This window comes from Myotis davidii, unplaced genomic scaffold (genome assembly GCF_000327345.1).
Source record: "Myotis davidii unplaced genomic scaffold, ASM32734v1 scaffold1144, whole genome shotgun sequence".
Classification (NCBI taxonomy): domain Eukaryota; kingdom Metazoa; phylum Chordata; class Mammalia; order Chiroptera; family Vespertilionidae; genus Myotis; species Myotis davidii.
Window position 1 is genome coordinate 162,582 of NW_006294766.1, and position 18,986 is coordinate 181,567.

The 18,986-nt window shown below is 38.2% G+C and overlaps 1 protein-coding gene across 1 annotated transcript in view; it reads left to right on the forward strand.

Annotated features, from left to right (window-relative positions):
• The window catches only part of DCBLD2 (discoidin, CUB and LCCL domain containing 2), a 94,313-nt gene that overhangs the window by 10,767 nt on the left and 64,560 nt on the right, over nucleotides 1-18,986 (forward strand). Inside the window, exon 2 of the mRNA XM_006769284.2 lies at nucleotides 9,646-9,873. Coding sequence (XP_006769347.1) covers nucleotides 9,693-9,873 — 181 coding nt within the window. The 5' untranslated portion in view covers nucleotides 9,646-9,692. The remainder of the gene's footprint in view (nucleotides 1-9,645; nucleotides 9,874-18,986) is intronic.

Below are 18,986 nucleotides of genomic sequence, written 5' to 3' on the forward strand. Positions count from 1 at the left end.
CAGCTGCATTTTTGTCTCTTGGTTCAGTCTGGCTTTCTGTGGATGCACAGAATCATGGCTTTAGCAGTTCTTCAGGCTGATAGCTTCAACACTGGAGAGATTTTGGAATTTTCCCTAATGTACAAAGTCCAGAAATCAGAGGGAAGGGTGAGTTGGCCTCACGTTGGCCACTATATTTTACAGCAGTTGTTACCAAACCCTCAGTGGTACCTTGGGATATAGGAGGTGGTATCCCCATGTACCGGTGAAGATATGGAGGCTTTTAGAGGTTAAGTGCCCAGGATCTCAAAGTTGGCATGGCTAGAATTTAAATCCAAGTCTGTCTAATTCCAAAGCCTGTGTACTTCGTACTGAATTACTTGCTATCAAGTGCCTACCACTGGCTTGTTTGGGTATATTATTTTTCTAAATTCAACAGCATGTGTTAAGAGCCTAGTATGCCCTATTTCTGTGTGTGTGCCTGCCTAACAGAGTTTTACAGGTTGGTATGGTAAACTGACATAAAATGCATATGTTCCTGGCCAGCATGGTTAAATGGTTGAACATTGACCTGTGAACCAGGAGGTTGATTTGATTCTCACTCAGGGCAGATGTCCAGGTTGCGGGTTCGATCCCCAGTGTGGGGCATTCAGGAGGCAGCTGATCAATGATTCTCTGAATCATTAATGTTTCTATCTCCCCCTTTCCCTTCCTTTCTGAAATCAATGATAAAATGTAATTAAGCATATTAAGTACAGTAAAGAGATTCTGATAATAGAAATAGAAAGACCAAGACTTTCAGCATGTTTTTCAAAAGAGATAACATTGAATTTGCTAGATGGATGAGAAGAGGAAGCATGTTGTTCTTGGCAGGGTGGAATAGCATGTGCAGTGGCTCAGAGGAGAGAACTTGGAGCATGCAGTCACCCATAGTTCTGCAGCTGGAGCAAAGAGGTTGTGGGGAAAGTCAGGAAATGAGACTGAAAGGGGGATAGGGGAAAGATAACAGACCTCGTATCCTTGCTGGAGAATCTGACTTTTATTGTATTCTCGGTGGAAAATAGTGGAAGGATTTTTAAATAAGGGACCTACATGACCCAGTTGGTGTTTCAGAAACACTGGCAGGGGTGTGGACTGTGGGTTAGAGAAAGGAAAGATTAGGAAGTGTGGAAACAAGGGCCTGCACTTGTTCAGGGGGACTAAATTTAGAGATATTGAGGAGATAGAAAGTATAAAACATAATGACCAGTTAAAGTCGAAAGAGCAAAGGTTAAAATGCTTTTTTAAATTTTTTCATTTCTGCAATTCTGTTCTCCCTGCTTTCTACCTCCTTCACCCACCAGGATTTCTAACTGGTTAACTGCTATTTATCCTGCACAGACACACATGCATAAACTTCCTCATTATTTCCTCATAGTACTCATCGTCCATGAAATTACTTGCTATGTCTGTCTTACTATATTGCAAACTATAAGGACAGAGGCTTTGTCTCTCATTTTTGTTGTTATTCATAGCACCTACTGCAGTGCCTGGCCTGTGGAAGATGTTCCTTGAATACTTGGGACATGTTGAGTTTGAATGCAGTGGAACTTCTTAGCAGAGGTGCTTAATGTTCAAGTTTGAGGACTAAGAGAACAGTGTTTGGAGGCTTTGGAGCTTCCTCCATTTCAGTGGTAACTGAAATCTTAGGAGTAGGTGAGGTTGCTCCAGTAGAATACAAAGAGTGGGGAAAAGAGCTCTGGAGAACAGCAGCATCAGCAGTAAGAAGCCAGGTGAGCTAGGGTGCCAGAAAAGTTGCAAGGGCAGAGTTGGAAGAGCTAAGAGAGGGAAGGAGAGTTTTAAGAATGAGGGAGGAAGGTATGAAGGAAGGAAGAAATATGGGAGGGCAAGAAGGGCCAGCAATGCCAGTTGCTGTAGAAAAATCACAAATGATAAGTATAGAAAAGCATCCATTGAGTTTTGACAGCTTGGAAACTGACTGCTTTAGTGAATGGTTTCATTAGAGAGATCAGTCTGCATTTCCTAGGGCTATCATAACAAATTACCACAAACTTACTTGGCTTACAACAGAAATGTATTGTCTCATAATTCTAGAGGCTAGCATTGTAAAAATTAGGGTATCGACAGGGCCATGCTTGCTCCAAACACCCTAGATGAGTATCCCTGACTCTCCCTAGCTTCTGACAGTAGCAGTCTTTGGTGTTCTTTTGCATTACTCCATTCTCTAGTTCTATAGTTGCATGGTATTCTTGTCTGTATCTGTCTCCAAATTTTCCTCCTCTTATAAGGACACCAGTCATTGGATTAGAGTCTACCTTGGTTCAGTATGGCAGTATCTTAACCTGAGTACATTTGCAAAGACCTTATTTCCAAATAAGGTTGCATTCACAGGTATCAGAGATTAGGACTTGAACATACTATTTTGGGAGGCACAGCTGTCTGGAAAGTGAATTGTAGTTCATTAAAACTAGAGTGGGAGGCAAAGAAGTAAAATATGAAGAATAAAGAACTAAAGAAATCCCTGTAAAAGAAAGGAAAAGTGAAAAAGAAGATGGGAAATGTCAAGGGACACTGGGTGGAAAGGTGTTTTTTTCTGTATGGTTTTTGTAGTTATTGCTGTTAGTATTTTAAGATTTGTTAAAGTACAGATCCTAGACCCCACTGGAGAAGTATCTTACAATGTAAAATTTGTTTAAAAAATTTTTTTATATTTGTCATACAAATATAAAATGAACACATATCAAAGATTTTATTCAACTTATTCATTAATGAGGGAACCCGTCATAACGAAGATACCAGAACCTTTCCAAAGAGTATTTGAGAAGTTAGGTGTTTATAGGCAATCTTAAGATAGGCTAGATGGCTACATTTGGTTAATGGTCACTAGGGCCATAGTCACTTTTGGGATTACTTTTCACCTGCACAGAAATTATATGTATTCCTACCAAGCAACAATTTACCAGTTAACATGTAACCAAGACTGGGACCTTTAATCAATGATAAATAGTAAGTCCAACTAAGTATTTTGCCCTATAATTCTTGGATAGCTTTTGGCCTCTATGACATTTTTTAAAGGAGGTGCTGATTTCCTTTTGTGTGTGTTTTTCTCCCCTATTTCCAACTTCCAGGTAATTTTTTTAAAAAAAATATTTTTATTGATTTCAGAGAAGAAGGGTGAGAGAGATGGAAACATCAATGATGAGAATCATTGATTGGCTGCCTCCTATACACCCCCTACTGGGGATCGAGCCTGCAACACAGGCATGTGCCCTTGACTGGAATCGAACCAGGGACCCTTCAGTCCGCAGGCCAACGCTCTATCCACTGAGCAAAACCGGCTAGGGCAAGTTCCAGGTAATTTTTTGACATTTATTAGAATTTATGGGGATGAGGGCCTTGGAACCTTAGGTGTTTCCAATGGAGACTAAATTTTGAGAACCACTGAATGTGAGACTACTGAGTAGTTTTAGGTACCCATCTTAGATTACTCTAATGACACATATCTCTTGGATTTTGTGATTCCTTTTATTCCAGTGGTGCTCAGTTCCTTGACAAAGCGAGATCATTTGATTCAGGGTCGTGGGGGGAGAGGGGTTGCCAGGATATTCAAGAAGGACATGGTAGCTAGGAAATGAATGTACCAGAAGAGTGTAGTTAAATCCAGTGGACTTGAGGTCCAGGCTGCCTAGGAAAATAAGTGAGGCCAGGACACAATTAATAGATGGGAAGAAAAGAGAGAGATGCCAAGTTCACAGAGAGTATGCAGTGAGTGTAAGAGCTGAAGGGTCAGGAGACTGACCAGTAGAGTAGGCTATTAAAGTTTTTGAGATTTCAGAGGTGGAAGCAGACATCGATAATGAAAAAACAAAGTCCAGGTTGCGGTCCTGCAAGTGAGTAACTGAAGTGAAGTAGATGTCATAGGGGAGAGTGTTAATGAGAATTACTTTCTAATGGATTTATACTTTTCGTAAGACACAGTTGAAGCTTTAAAGCTGCTATAAATTTTCTAAACTAAAGGGCCTTTTTTTCCTTTACTTTAGTTAAATTATGGCCAAATGTGCTGGATCTAGATATGATGGGCAAAGCCTTTCAGGTCTTTTAGGATGATACTAGTACTCAAACATTTATTGAGCACTTTATTATGGGTTAGCCTCTCGATACTAGGTCTTTTCATACACTATCTTATTTAATTCTTATCCTATGTGGTTTGAGTTGTTAGTATCCCTATTTTATAAAACTGAGGTTTAGCAACAACAAATTACCTTCCTAAGGTCACAGTGAGTCATAAATGCGGCATGTAAGTTCATTGTATGACACCAGAGACCATTTGCTTGACATTCTGTTCTAAGTAGTTTATGATTTGGGGGTAGAAGAGGATTTATACATCTCACATTCCTTTATGTTACTCAGTTTTATAAATTATCTATCTTTAATGCAGAGATGAAGTTGGGCTTAAAAAGTAATGAATTTCTTTTTCTAAAAATATCCACAGTGACTCTCTTTAGGCTCTCAGTGCATATCTATCTTATGCAATATTAAACTGAGTGAAATTAAAGTGATACCTTGAATTATCTATATAAGTTTTGTAGTCATGCAACTTTAAAAGTCTTACAGTAATAGGACTGATATAATACTTCTGGCCTAGCATTAAAAATCTTCATTTTTAGCCAAATGAAATAGGATATATTAGTTAAGACTTGGAAGTTATTCTTTTGAACACCTTTCTACTCTCTAATTGTCTCTTTTTCGGTTGATTATAAGGTCTCACAGATGTATTATAAGACGTGACAGAAGTGACACTTAGACGAAGTGAAATCAGACACACTAGTTCACAGTGGTAAAGAAATTCTTGAACACCCACTGGAAAAGTATAAACCTTTCCTAGTTTACAGTGACTCTAATGAAAGTTTCATTGCTCTACAGTTTTCACATATGTGCAAGCTTTCTGCATTTGTATTTGCTATTGTTAAAGTATTTTTAGAAGGTACACCGTGTTCATCTTAATATAATTAAAAAAAGAATTTACATTATTTATTAGTAGTAATGTGACTAATATATGGGGGTGGTTGGAGGGTCGCATGAAATCAGCATCATAAGCACATGTTTATCAAAAAACCCCAGTTGATTCCAAGTTTAGAGCAGCCTAAAATAAGCCATGTGTTCTTTGTTGTATTAATTCATTGTCATTTAAATGTGTTTAATGTTCCTTTTGGTTTCTCTGGGGATAAGAAGCGAAAGAAAAAAATATTCAGTTATTTTCCTGGAACAATATCAAAATTTGTATCTGGCTTAACACATATGACCTTACACTCTTCAGAGGAAGTGAACACATGTTCTGTGAGTAATCCCCTGGTTAAATCTGCAGCCAAGCAAAGGAGCAGTAAGATCAAATTCCAGTGTTTTTTCTCCACTAAAGTAAAATTCAGAAATTACATTATCAGGCTTCTACCTTTAAAATGGTCAGTTACAGTTTTCTAGAGAAGGAGAAGTTGACAGGTGGTGGTGTTGGTGGGGGTGGTGAAGGAGAAAGAATTGGTGATACTGGAATTGTTGATGAGAGTGTATGGCTTGCTCCTATGATATCCATTTGGAAAGCTATGCTTCCAGTAATAGCTATGCTCTTTTTGTCATTTCTGCCTTGTGAAATGAGTAAGAGTAGGTATTACAGCCTGGCCATAGATCATTATTCTTCCCAGTATACAAAGCTAAGCAGAAAATTTAGGGACTATTTATTACTCATAACCTTATTAGCAACAGAAAAAGTCATTTGAGGGTTGTATAGACTAATAAAAAGGATTTTTTTTCTTTAACTTAAAAACAAAACATTCCATTTATTTGTTTGAAAAATTGGGAAGTGTAAACATAAAACTCTTTAGTATAACTGCTGACCTCTGAGGAGAAACTATTTCCTGGGTTGTACCCATAGCATATAGAACAGCATAACTCTTGGGCCAAATGAAACCCAGCCAAGAACTAACCCGGATCTTCTAATCTTTGCTCTAAGTCCCGTTTCTCAACCTAGGCACTGTTGACATTTAGGATGGTCCAGTCTTTATTCTAGGGGCCTGTCCTGTGCATTGTAAGATGTTTTAGCAGCATCCATGGCCTCTACCCACTAGATGCCAGTAGCACCCCATCCTCTGGTTGTGACAACCAAAAATGTCTTCAGACATGGCCAAATGAGAGGTACAATCACTCCTGTGGCAGCCTCTCCCCACCCCAGTTAAGAACCATTGCTCTAAGTATAGGGTGAGGCAAACATAATAATACAAGAATAAACTATTGTTTCTCTTACAACTGTAAACCTACTTTTGCCCCACGCTGTACTTTGGTGATTTGTTGATAAAGAATATTTCCATATTTTGGTTTTACTTTATAATATTTTAAGTATTTTGGTATAGAATAGGCTTTACTTTTAAGAGCTGTAAAAATAACCTGGGAGCACTTTTTCTAATTTGGGGGTAAAAGTGAGGTCAAGATCTTTCTTTGATGGTAGAGTTGAACATTATGACCTTTGGATGCCTAGTGCAGTGTGTTGTTTTTTTCAGACTGCATTAGGTTGGGACTCTAGTGAGTCAAGGCCCTGTAACATGCTAGTCAAAATATAAAATAACAGAGAAAAGCATTTGCAAACTGGTCTAATGAGTATAAGCCCAGCATTCCCTTTCTAACTAGAATATTCTAAACATATACCTCAGCAGTAGGTGTTCATCCTGGCCAGCTAAGCTATTTATCTAGTCAGGTTAAACTTATCAAGTAGTCTTTGAAATATGCAGCATTCAAATTTGTTCATTGCAGTAGACTTAAGACTTTTAACTTTGGTTTCTGGTGCATATCATCTTGTTTGCAAGAGGAGGAAGCTCTGAACTCCATCACATATTTTAAAACATTCTTGGCACATTACTTGTGGACTGTTGGTGCCCTCCCCCTACACAAGATACTGAAAAAGGAGAGCTCCATTTAATTGTTCTCTTCATCAGTGTGCACACTAAAGTCCTGTTTTTCATCAAGTAGTATTTATTGTGTTAATTTAAGTAGAAAGTATATGCTTTATGGAGGAAAGGACAAGAAATGTTTTGTGTATTATTGAGACTCAAACAGAAATATGAGCATAATACAAAAATTACTACTAACACTCTGCTTATACTTTCTGTAAAATCCATTTTAAAATCACAACCTTAAGTAACAGCCTATGGGGAATACATTAAATGCAGCAACCTGCCATTACTAAGTCAAGAATTCAGCTGTTAATAGGAAATTCTTGGCTTTCTGAAATCCATCAACACTTCCAGCCACGGAAAAAGCTGCCTTAGTTTCTGTTTCCTAAAAGAAATACATTTATATTTTGAGTTACTTCATTTTTTCAGTGGCTACATTTTAAAGATCAAAACATTTCCAGAAAGCATGTATTTATCTTTTCAATGATAAGAGAACATTTCAGACTAGTTTCATGTTAGAAACTCTATCTTAGGGTAGTTGTTTGTTTGTTTTTTTCTCTAAGGAAAAATGTTAATGATTGTTCAAAAGTTACTTACATTATAATTCATTTATTTTCACAGTGAGGGTTTTATATTCCTATGTTTCCAGTTTAGATGATCTCCAACAGAGATATTCAAGGTATTTTCATGATAGTTTCAGGAAAAATTTGTGTGTGTGTCTGTTTTCTCTGATTTGTATCACATTCTAAGTTTTATATTTGCAAAATATCAGTGGGTGTATCACACAAAAATTCACATGTTTATTTTATGGTGCCTTTATGCATTATTATATTATTGAGTTGGTATGCCTAGTTCTTGTGTATAGGATGAAAGGAGGTGTAGAAGATAGGTAAAGTTTCACACTGATTAAAAGCTAAGCTTTATAGGAGAGAGATTTACGTAGGAAGCCAGATTGTAAATACTGACTAACCTTTAAAAGTAGCTTAAGTAACAGTACTCATATGGATTTGAGAATAAAAATTCTTTATCAACAAAGGATTTGAAGCATAGTCATCAGAATCTAGGTCCAGAGCTGTTGTTTCTTCATTAAAGGTAGTTTTGAGACAAGATTTAAATTATTTCATTTATAATAATGAAAGTGTAATATGCTAATTAGACCAGACGTCCTTTCGGACGACCTTCTGGATGAAGCTGGGGCTGTGAGGGAAGCCCAGGTTCTGGGTGCCAGAGGGAATCCAGTGCCTGCAGCCGGGGGAAGGAAGGGCTACTCCTGCACGAATTTTGTGCATCAGGCCTCTAGTAGATTAATAAACATTTACTTTGCAACTACTACTTGCTAGATACTATGTTAAGTTCTTATTCATAGGCCGTTAAAGCTTTCATCTGTTCTACTAAATGATACCAGTTCTACATTGTTCTTAAAAATAATATTTCAAGATAACGGTAAGATAACAGAACATTCTATGACAGCCATCTCTATCCATATTAAGATTAAAACCCAGCAGTGTCACTTTCAATATTGTTTTTTTTGTGCAAGCACCAAACTATTCCAAACAATGATTATCAATAGCTCTTTTGAACGGGAAAATACTATCATTTTAAAAAGATGTATTAATCTTCCTATTAAAAAGAATGTATTTGAATCCTGTCATTAAGGAATGCTAAACTGTAGAATCGGAGCAGCAGCTGAAACCCTTCTCATCAATAATGCATGTCTCCTGCCCAGTAAAATAACACATTTCATAAAAAAGGAACGGATGTACATATTTTATTTTTACAAACAATGTGTTAGGTTACCTGAGTTTTCATATCCAATTTCTGAAGAAATTTCTAGAACAAATAATGCTACTACCAAGATATTAAGGTCATTTCCCCTAATCTTTAAATAAACATTTTCTCATCATTTTGTAGGGAAACAATGAGGCTTTTGCAGAGGGATTACTAAACAGTCGAATTTCAGTAGAATATAAAATTAAACTTCAATAAATATTGCTTTAATGCCTTCAAGAAGGCATGCCGTGCAGTGTGTCATATAATCAGTGATTGCATTATCTTTAGTATATAGTAAGTACTTTCAGAAATCATTCACCTCACAGATTTTAGAAGAGGTTTGTGATATTTGTAAATGAATAGGTGAAACTAGTCACATACTTTCATTTTTATAGTTTTCATTCACTTTAAATAATTACTATGGTCCTAGCTGGTTTGGCTCAGTGGATAGAGTGTCGGCCTGCGGACTGATGGGTCCCGGGTTCGATTCCGGCCAAGGGTACATGCCTGGGTCCTGGGCTCGATCCCCAGTGGGGGGCATGCAGGAGGCAGCCGCTTAATGATTCTCATCATTGATGTTTCTATCTCTCCTCCCTTCCTCTCTGAAATCAATAAAGAAATATATTAAAAAATAATTACTATGAATTGATATTCTTCAAGTTTGGATTTATGACATGTATATATATTTTTTGCCAAATTATGTTTACTTCTAATTCAGATTGGAGGTCCTTTGAACTCAAAAATTATAAAGTTAATTATTGATTATTTTTACCTAACCTTGCTCTCTTGGCTCCTGTATATAGGTATCCTAAGAACTATGTCATCTTTTTTATCTTGTGTAAAGAAAGTATTGGTAGTATAAAATATATAATAGAATACATTTTTTAAAATCCTGTGTATTTACAGTTTAAGTTAAAGATGTAAGAATAATTTATTGTTCTTTTAACTCTTTTTAAAGGTGATGGATGTGGACACACTGTACTAGGCCCTGAAAGTGGAACCCTTATGTCTATAAACTACCCACAGACCTATCCCAACAGCACCGTTTGTGAATGGGAGATTCGTGTAAAGATGGGAGAAAGATTGCGCATCAAATTTGGTGACTTTGACATTGAAGATTCTGATTCTTGTCATTTAAATTACTTGAGAATTTATAATGGAATTGGACTTAGCAGAACTGAAATAGGTAGGAAATTTTCTTATAAATGTACATGTAATACATTGTTGCCTGAGTTTTACAACTAAAGCAATTTTTGATACTTCTGATTGAATAACTACTATATGGATAATAATGTGGGAAATTATTGAAAGCCTGTGTGAATCTCAAATTTGAATCTTTTGGGAAGAGACAATATTTATCTGTTTGTTTATTTATTTTTGTAACAAGCCTGTGCTCGTACCCTTGCAACAAAATGCCACTGTAATATTTCTAAGGAGAAAGTTAATTATCTAATTTTTTTTCTTTGATCATTTTATTTGCAATTAAAGAATACAAATATAATTTATGCTTAGGAGGCCAGTATATCATGGTCATTAAGAACAAGGGCTTTTGATCCAAACTTCTTGATATTTAATCCTAACTCTGCTCTTAGCTTGCTCTGTGACCCTGGGCAAGTTACCTGACCTCTCTGTTTCCTCACTTATAAAATAGCATATGAACTCATTATTTAAAGTACTTAGAACAGTATATAAAATACAACAAATGCTTAGTACATATTGCAGCTATTGTTAACCTTAGCTAAGAGCTGTGGTTCTCAATTATGGCTACTTATTAGAGTCACCTGGAAAGACTTTTGAATAATACTGTTTAAATAATACCTGGTCCTCACCTTACCAGTGGTTCTCAACCTTCCTAATGCCGAGACCCTTTAATACAGTTCCTCATGTTGTGGTGACCCCCAATTTCATTGTTACAAATTGAACATAATTAAAGCATAGTGATTAATCACAAAAACAATATGTAATTATATATATGTTTTCCGATGGTCTTAGGCGACCCCTGTGAAAGGGTCGTTCGACCCCCAAAGGGGTCGTGACCCACAGGTTGAGAACCACTGCCTTAAACCCAATGAATCAGAATTGATTGGGTGGGAGCCATGTCTCAGTAGTTTAAAGTTCCAAGGATAACGCACTTTGTAGTCTAGTTAGGAACCTTTGGCTTAGAGAGCAGCACCTTGCTCTTAAGCAAGAAAGGTGGAAATTTTTATAAGGTGTTTGGTAAACTAACATCATAAAATAAAGAATTCTTGGGTTTTCTGAATTTATTTGGAAACATTTATTGGTACAAGTGTGTAAAATATCTTTTAGAACTGTAATTGGAACCTAGTATCTTGTTCTTTGAACATCTTATTTGTCCTCTGGCTTCCTCTCCGTCTATAGTCAAATCCTTCTCTACTTTTTTGCCTCTTATCTACCAAAGGAACAATTCCTTCCCTGCTTCTCTGACCATTAATTGATAACTTCTGTTGCCCCTGTTAACTCTGGATTAACCTGGTAGCTTGGTCACCACATGCACATTGTCGTGAATATGTGGTATCCGATAAGCTTTTAGGAACGAAAATACCCAGTGATTTAGAAACACTATTACTGTAACTCTAATAGAGAACAAGTGGATATCAAATGCCTCCTGAGGTGATGCAGTACAGAGTAAACAGTACCACCTGAGCAGTCTTGCAACAACAATGAAGAAAGGTGAACCACAGTGTAATCAAGCCCACGGCCGTTCGAGGGAAGAAAGGAGCTAGAGAAACACATGCTGTCAACCCTAAAGTCTGTGTAGGAATACCTTGTTTTACTGCACTTCACATAGGTGGCATTTTGTTACAAATTGAAAGCAAGAACCTCCACTAGCAAAAAGATTGTGACTGACTTTATTGCGCTTCCTGCTTTGTTGCAGTGGACTGCAACTAAACCCGCAGTGTCTTTGAGGTCTCACTGTATAGAAATGCCATTTATAAAAAGAAAGGGGAGGAAGTGGAAGGAACTGTCATATACAGGGTGGGCTAAAGTAAGTTTACAGTTGTTTGTATGGAAAATAAGGTAATAATAATTAATAAATAATAATACAAGAATAAAATCCTGTACTCACAACTATAAGCTTACTTTTGTCCCATTCTTTATTGAGCTACATCTCCAAAAGTGATGTGTATATCTTGTTTGTATCTTGATTTAAGCTAACCAACTACAAAAATATATTTTTAAGGTAGAGATATTTTAAGAAGAATTGGGCATTCAATAATAGTCAAGAATGATTGTTTTTTTGGTATGATAATGTTATTATTTAAAGATCTAATTTGATAGAGATACTCTGAAGTCAAATGAAATGTCTTAAATTTGTTTTTAAATATTTCAGGGAGAAAAAAAGGTAGGTGACACAACAATGACATATAGGTGAAGCTGAGCCATGGCCACCCCAGAGTTGTTACACTCTCCTCTCTCTACTTTTATATATATACTAGAGGCCCAGTGCATGAAAATTCGTGCACCGGGGATGGGGCGTTCCTCAACCCGGCCTGCCCTCTCTCAGAGTCAGGAACCCTCAGGGGATGTCCTACTGATGGCTTAGGCCCTCTCCCTGCAGGGTGTGGCCCTAAGCCGCAGTCTGGCCTACCTCTAAGGGAGGCAACCAGGCAGATCAGGTGTAGGTGCCCCCCACATCATCCTGCCACTGCTGCTGCCAGTGCCGCAGCTGTCTGCCCTCGGCTCTCACAGCCACCGCAGCTGCCTGCCCTCAGCCCTTGCAGCTGCCACCTGCCCTTGGCCCTCGCAGCTGCCATAGCTTTGTCTGGAAGGACGTTTGGCTCTCTGGTCTAATTAGCATATTATGCTTTTATTATTATAGAAGACTAGAGGCCCAATGCATGAAATTCGTGCACTTGGGCGGGTCCCTCAGCCCGGCCTGCGCCCTCTTGCAGTCTCGGAGCCCTCGGGGGGTGTCCAGCTGATGGCTAAGGCCCGCTCCCCATCAGTCGGACATCCTTAGCGCTGCTTCAGAGGCGGGAGAGGCTCCTGCCACCGCAGCTTCACTCGCCAGTTGTGAGGCCAGCTTTTGGTTGAGCGGCACTCCCCCTGGGGGAGTGCACTGACCACCAGGGGACAGCTCCTGCATTGAGCGTCTGCCCCCTGGTGGTCAGTGCTCGTCATAGCGACTGGTTGTTCCACTGGTCGGTTGATTTGCTTATTAACCTTTTATTATATAGGATTTTAAAAATTTCCATAATGAAAAGGTTTTTCTTTATATAAAAGAAAATAAAAGGATTGTATGCTGGGACAATAACTGCTATTATTGTTAGAGAGGTTGAGTGATGTCAGAAACATTTTGAGCACAGGTTTTAAATCACTTACTGGGTTCTCATCGCTGCCATAGGACTTACTTGCTGAAAGTCAACCCTGCCCAGACTTCAGAGTCATCCTCTGTACTCTTGGAAGATTAAATGCAATAATACTTTGCAATGCTTGGGATGTAGTAGGTGTATAATAGCTCTCAGCTTTCCCTTGCTTCCATTGTTTTTGTTTTTCCTTATTCTCTCTTCCCATGGAGGAATAAAAAGCTGCAGAAAGGTAAAAAGGTGGATGTAGTAGATGTACAGTACATCTCAGCTCTCCCTTATTTCCATTGTTTTTGTTTTCCCTTATTCTCTCTTCCCATGGAGGAATAAAAAGCTGCAGAAAGGTGAAGGGTACTGAGTCATGATGGTTCCTGTTGGGTTTTAGTTTGCTTCCTCCCCATAACATCACCTCCTATCACATACCTCTGGTCCTCCATTTGGATAGCACTCTTTGTTTAGTGGGAGAAAGGAAACTACCGTGACATTGCAGAGAAATGGAGATCATTTAAGAATAGTTGTTCGATGTTCAGATTAATGTTGATATGCAGAGAATTACAGGATAGAAACAAATACATTGTTAGCATCAAGATTCCCTTGTTAATGGTAGTGAATCTTCTTTATCCTGTTCCATCTCTTCTCAGTGCCCTTTTCAAAAAGAGGCAGGCCCAAGTATCTCGTGGTTCCCATTTTTTGGTGACTTTGATATAAAGCTTAAGTTTGTGGGTTTTGTCTATAACTTTTAATTTTAGGAATATTTGCCCCTGAGAGATGGTATTATGGAATAATGAAGAAAATGAAAAGGAGAATGGTTTCTTAAGGAATTATTTCTTCAGTCCTAACTAAATTCATTGGGTTGTGTTTTAACTGACAAGGCACTTTCAGTTATTTGGCAGTTGGACAGTCATTTTCTGTTTCCTTAGAAATGTGTAATATTCTTTAAATGAATGTATTTTGATTTTATATAACTATATTCTAGACTGATAAACTTTACAGAAATCTTTGTGAAATTAACTCATTGTATTGGTACTCATTTCACCGACAGATAGGATGTGCTTAATGATAGAGTGCAGATTGGCTCTGTAGATCTGAATTCTGTTCCTTTTTTAAGGCAAATTGAATTGAAATGAGAACATCCCATTACGCCTTGAATATTAAATTTCTTTTTTGATTACTCTTTAATCCCCTGTGTCTGAAACATAATAGTTGCTCTATAAAGATGGATGTAAAGTAAGAAATCCATTTGCTATCAATATCAACCTTTTCTATTCATATACAAATATTTATCTCCAAACTATTTTATAATATATATCTTTTCTCTCAATATTTAGACATTTTTTCATGTTGATCTATAGACATCTGCTAGTATCATTTCCCCATGGAAATTAATTATTGCCAATTAATCCAAAAATGAAATTTAGACACAAATGTTATTAAAAAGAAAAGCCTTTGCTTATTTATAATCTTTTCTCATTCTATATATTTTCTGTATTTTGCTTAAAGTTTTCGATTTAAATGGAGGGAGGAGGGCAATTGTAGGTGGATCTCTAAAAGAGAAGCTAAATATTTTAAAGCCTTATAGGCATTAAAGGAAAATGCATTCTGTAGAAGAAATGTTTAAAAGTGTGTGTGTATATGTATTCAAAGTTATATTTAAAGATATACATTCTGTCTTATACCTTTAGTCAAGGTGCCTTTTTAAATATGTCTCTTAAATCCTCATGATATTTATAATGAGAAATACTGAGGCCCTTTGGGCTTCACTTCATAAATGATTACGTGTCTCTAGCATTTTCAGTTTTTCTTTCTGGATCGTTTGTCTCCTGTCTCTATAATGTGCTTAGGTCTTCCTATTTTAAGAGGAAAAAGATAAATTTTCTTTCTCTTTGCCACCAAACCTCTCGAAAAAAAGCTGTATTGATGATAATATTACATATTTAACAATGATAATGAAAGCTAACGTTTTTCTGTATTCTTACTTGGTAGAAGCCTTAGCTGGTAATGTAAATAACTGCCATGTATGCAATGCTTGCTGTGTCAAGTGCTGTTCAAATCACTGTTATCAATGCACTTACTTAGTCTTCACAAGAACCCTTGAGATAGATACTGTTATCAATTCTCTCTCCCCATCCCCCCCATTTACTGATAGGAAAATTGAGTCAGAGAGAGGTTAAATAACTTGTTCAAGGTCACACAGGTAGTAAATTGCTAAGCAGGAGTCAAACCTTCGCAGTCAGGCTCCAAAATTGGTGTCTCTTAGTGCAAGTTTTTGACATTATTGATTTTATGGAATCCTATTAGAATTCTATATATTATTCCCATAAAACAGAAGATGAGAGAAGATGAGTAACTTGTCCAAAGTCACGTAGCAGAGTTTGGACTTGAACTGAAGTCTGGCTGATAGTAAAGTCCATAATCTCAACCACTAGGCCTTTTAGAGTAATAGATGCCAGCTATTATTTTTTAATGTTTTACTGTATGACTGTCGAAACTAGCAACTTTTAAATTTAATTTGATTTTTACTTGATCTTTAGAAAGAGATGAAGGGGCCGAGAGAGAGAAACAAACATCAATGTGAGTGGGAAACATTAATTGGCTGCCTCCCACTGGCCCCTACCAGGATGGAGCCCAGGCATATGCCCTGACCAGGTATCAAATCCACAGCCTTTTGTTACATAGGAGGTCGTCCAGCCAACTGTCATACCAACCAGGGTGCAGCTTTTTTCTTTTATTTGCTTATTTTGCAAAATTTCAGAGCTATAGAAGAGCTACAGGAATTGGGTAATTTATATATCCTTTCACCCATAGTTTCCAAATGTTAACATTTTTACCATATTTTTGCAACACCCCCCCCAATTTTTATTACCCCCCTCAATTTTTTTGCTAAACTGTTTGGGAATAAGTTTCAAACATAATGTTCCTGACACCCCCTCTACCGTATACTAAAGTTTTTATTCCCTAGAAATTTACGACATTCTTTTTTAATCTTTATTGTTGAGAGTATTACAGATGCCCCTCAGAGCAGTTATTAAAATAGAATAATTTAACTTTGATATTATACTAACCTACAGACCTTATTAAAATTTCTCCAGTTAAATAATGCCCTTTATTGCAAAATTAATTCTAAGGTTGGGTATACATTCATTTGTCACATCTTCTTAGTCTCCATTATTTTATAGATTAAAGTTGATGGCAGTTTTTGTTTCTCCTTCTATTTCATGATGTTGACATTTTTTAAGTTTATGGTTATTTTGTAAATTCCTAACTTGGTTTGTCTGATGTTTCCTCATGATTTGATTCAGACTTTTGGCAGGAAAGCCCTAGAGCAGTGATGGCAAACCTATGACACGCATTTCAGAGGTGACACGCGAACTCATTTTTTTGGTTGGTTTTTCTTTGTTAAATGGCATTTAAATATATAAAATAAATACCAAAAATATAAATCTTTGTTTTACTATGGTTGCAAATATCAAAAAATTTCTATATGTGACATGGCACCAGAGTTAAGTTAGGGTTTTTCAAAATGCTGACACGCTGAGCTCAAAAGGTTCGCCATCACTGCCCTAGAGTGATGTTCTCAGAGCATTGTGTCAGGAGGCACACAATGTCAGGCTGTCCCGTTTACTGGTGACATTAACTTGGATCTCTTGGCTAAGTTGGTATCCCCCAGATTTCTACACTGTGGCTATGTTATTGTTCATCAGTTCTCATCTTGTGGGAAGACTCTTTGAAATGATGTAAATACCCTATTTACTCATCAAGCTTGTATCCATTAGTTTTGGCATCCGCTAATAATTCTTGTCTGAATCAGCTGTTGTTGTTATGACAGTTGTCATCAAGTGGTGATTTTCTGATTTCATCATTCCCTCTATGTCAGTGGTGGGGATGTGTGTGTGTGTGTGTGTGTGTGTGTGTGTGTGTGTGTGTTTACTGAAAGGGTGAGTTTTTTCTTCTTTTGTGTCAGTGTGGACTCATGGATTCTCACATTAGTCCATGGTTTATAATCCTTTACTTATTATTTATTTTGATGTTCAGATTGATCCAAATTTCCAGTTGGAGCCTCTCTAAGCTAGCTCCTGTGTTCTTTTGTGATGTCCTCATCATTCTTTGAGTACTCCCTTCTGGTCTGTCATAGGATATTCTATAGTTATCTTGTACTGGCCCTGACTCAGCCCTAAAACCAGCCATTTCTTCAAGAAACCCTGGTTCTTTTTTGTGGAAAATAGTATTAGAAATCACTGTCTGATCTCCAAGTTTAGACCAGTGAGCTGCCATGCCCTTTCAGCAGATAGATTTAATAAATAGATGTATGCATTTACAAACTTACAAACTTACATATGTACATTACACATAGTATATCTATTTTTAATTATATTTATTAAAAAGCATGCATTCATACTGATACCTTTAATCCTAATCCTACATCACAGGGTTTATTCTGTCCCTTCCCTTTTCATAGTGGAAACCACTCTGACAATGAGATATCTAGCTCAGCCTTAACATATCATTAGCATAGTACGCTTTGATTGGTTGAACAGAAGGCTGGACACTTAGCATATTAGGCTTTTATTATCTAGGACTAGAGGTCTGGTGCATGAAATTCATGCACTGGGGGTGGGTGTCCCTCAGTTTGGCCTGTGCCCTCTCATAGTCTGGGAGCCCTGGGGGGATGTCCAACTGACGGCCTAGTGGGCCTAAGCCGTCAGTCGGACATCCCTAAGCATGGCCATGGAGGCGGGAGAGGCTCCCACCACTGCTGCTGTGCTTGCCAGCTGTGAGCCTGGCTTCTGGCTGAGCAGCTCTCCCCCTGTGGGAGCACACTGACCAGCAGAGGGCAGCGCCTGCATTGAGTGTCTGCCCCCTGGTGGTCAGCACACAGCATAGTGACTGGTCATCCAACCATTCGGTCATTTACATATTAGCCTTTCATTATATAGGATACACTGTAGATGAGGCCCCTTCGAACCATAAGAAATGCAAAAAATTCACTGTTAACTCATTCTGGAATTGTCCCCACTTAAAATCAAATTGCCCCCCACCCCTCCATGGGGCGTGTGCTGCACCTTGGGAACCACTGTGCTTGACACTTTAACTCTCTGAGCTTCATTTCTGCATATGCATATACCACGGGAATTGTAATCTCTTCTCCGCCTACCTCACTGGGTTGTCATGAGGAGGTTCTGAGCTAATAAACCTAGAAATGTTTCATCAAGTAAGTGATGTCTAAATGGGAAGGGATTGTTATTTTTTTTAATATATTTTATTGATTTTTTACAGAGAGGAAGGGAGAGAGATAGTTAGAAACATCAATGAGAGAGAAACATCGATCAGCTGCCTCCTGCACATCTCCTACTGAGGATGTGCCCGCAACCCAGGTACATGCCCTTGACCGGAATCGAACCTGGGACCTTTCAGTCCGCAAGCCGACGCTTAATCTACTGAGCCAAACTGGTTTCGGCAAGGGATTGTTATTTTTAAGCCCACAGGTACCCTCACAGGCAGCAGGTGCTGATGAGGGGAGGAGGGCATGATTGTTTCCTGGGACAGTAGCTATGGAAGCTTTGCAGAGGGTTCCACAGGTCTAGGAGGGGCGGGCTCTGGCCAGCAGCCCTGTAGTGGTGGTCGTCCCTGGAGGCGCTGGCTAGGGGGAGGGGGGAGTGCTAGGGGGGTGGCAAGGCTGAAGGGGGAGTAACTGTCAAACCTCCCCACTTGGCACCATTCTTTAAATTGTACATGGCCTTTTTGTAGCTGTCTGTGCTCAGGGCGGGGCTCCAATCTCCTGGAGTAGGGCAGGGGCCAGGCCAGGGTGGGGCCAGGTGGGACAGAATACGTCTGAAGACCAACTATTGGCACAATGTACCTCTGAGGCTGAAAGTGTCGACAGAATATGTCTAAAGAACAATCATCGACAAGTACTACAAATGCTGGTAGGAACTGCCTTCATAGTAAAAATGAAGTAAATTAGGATGCAATT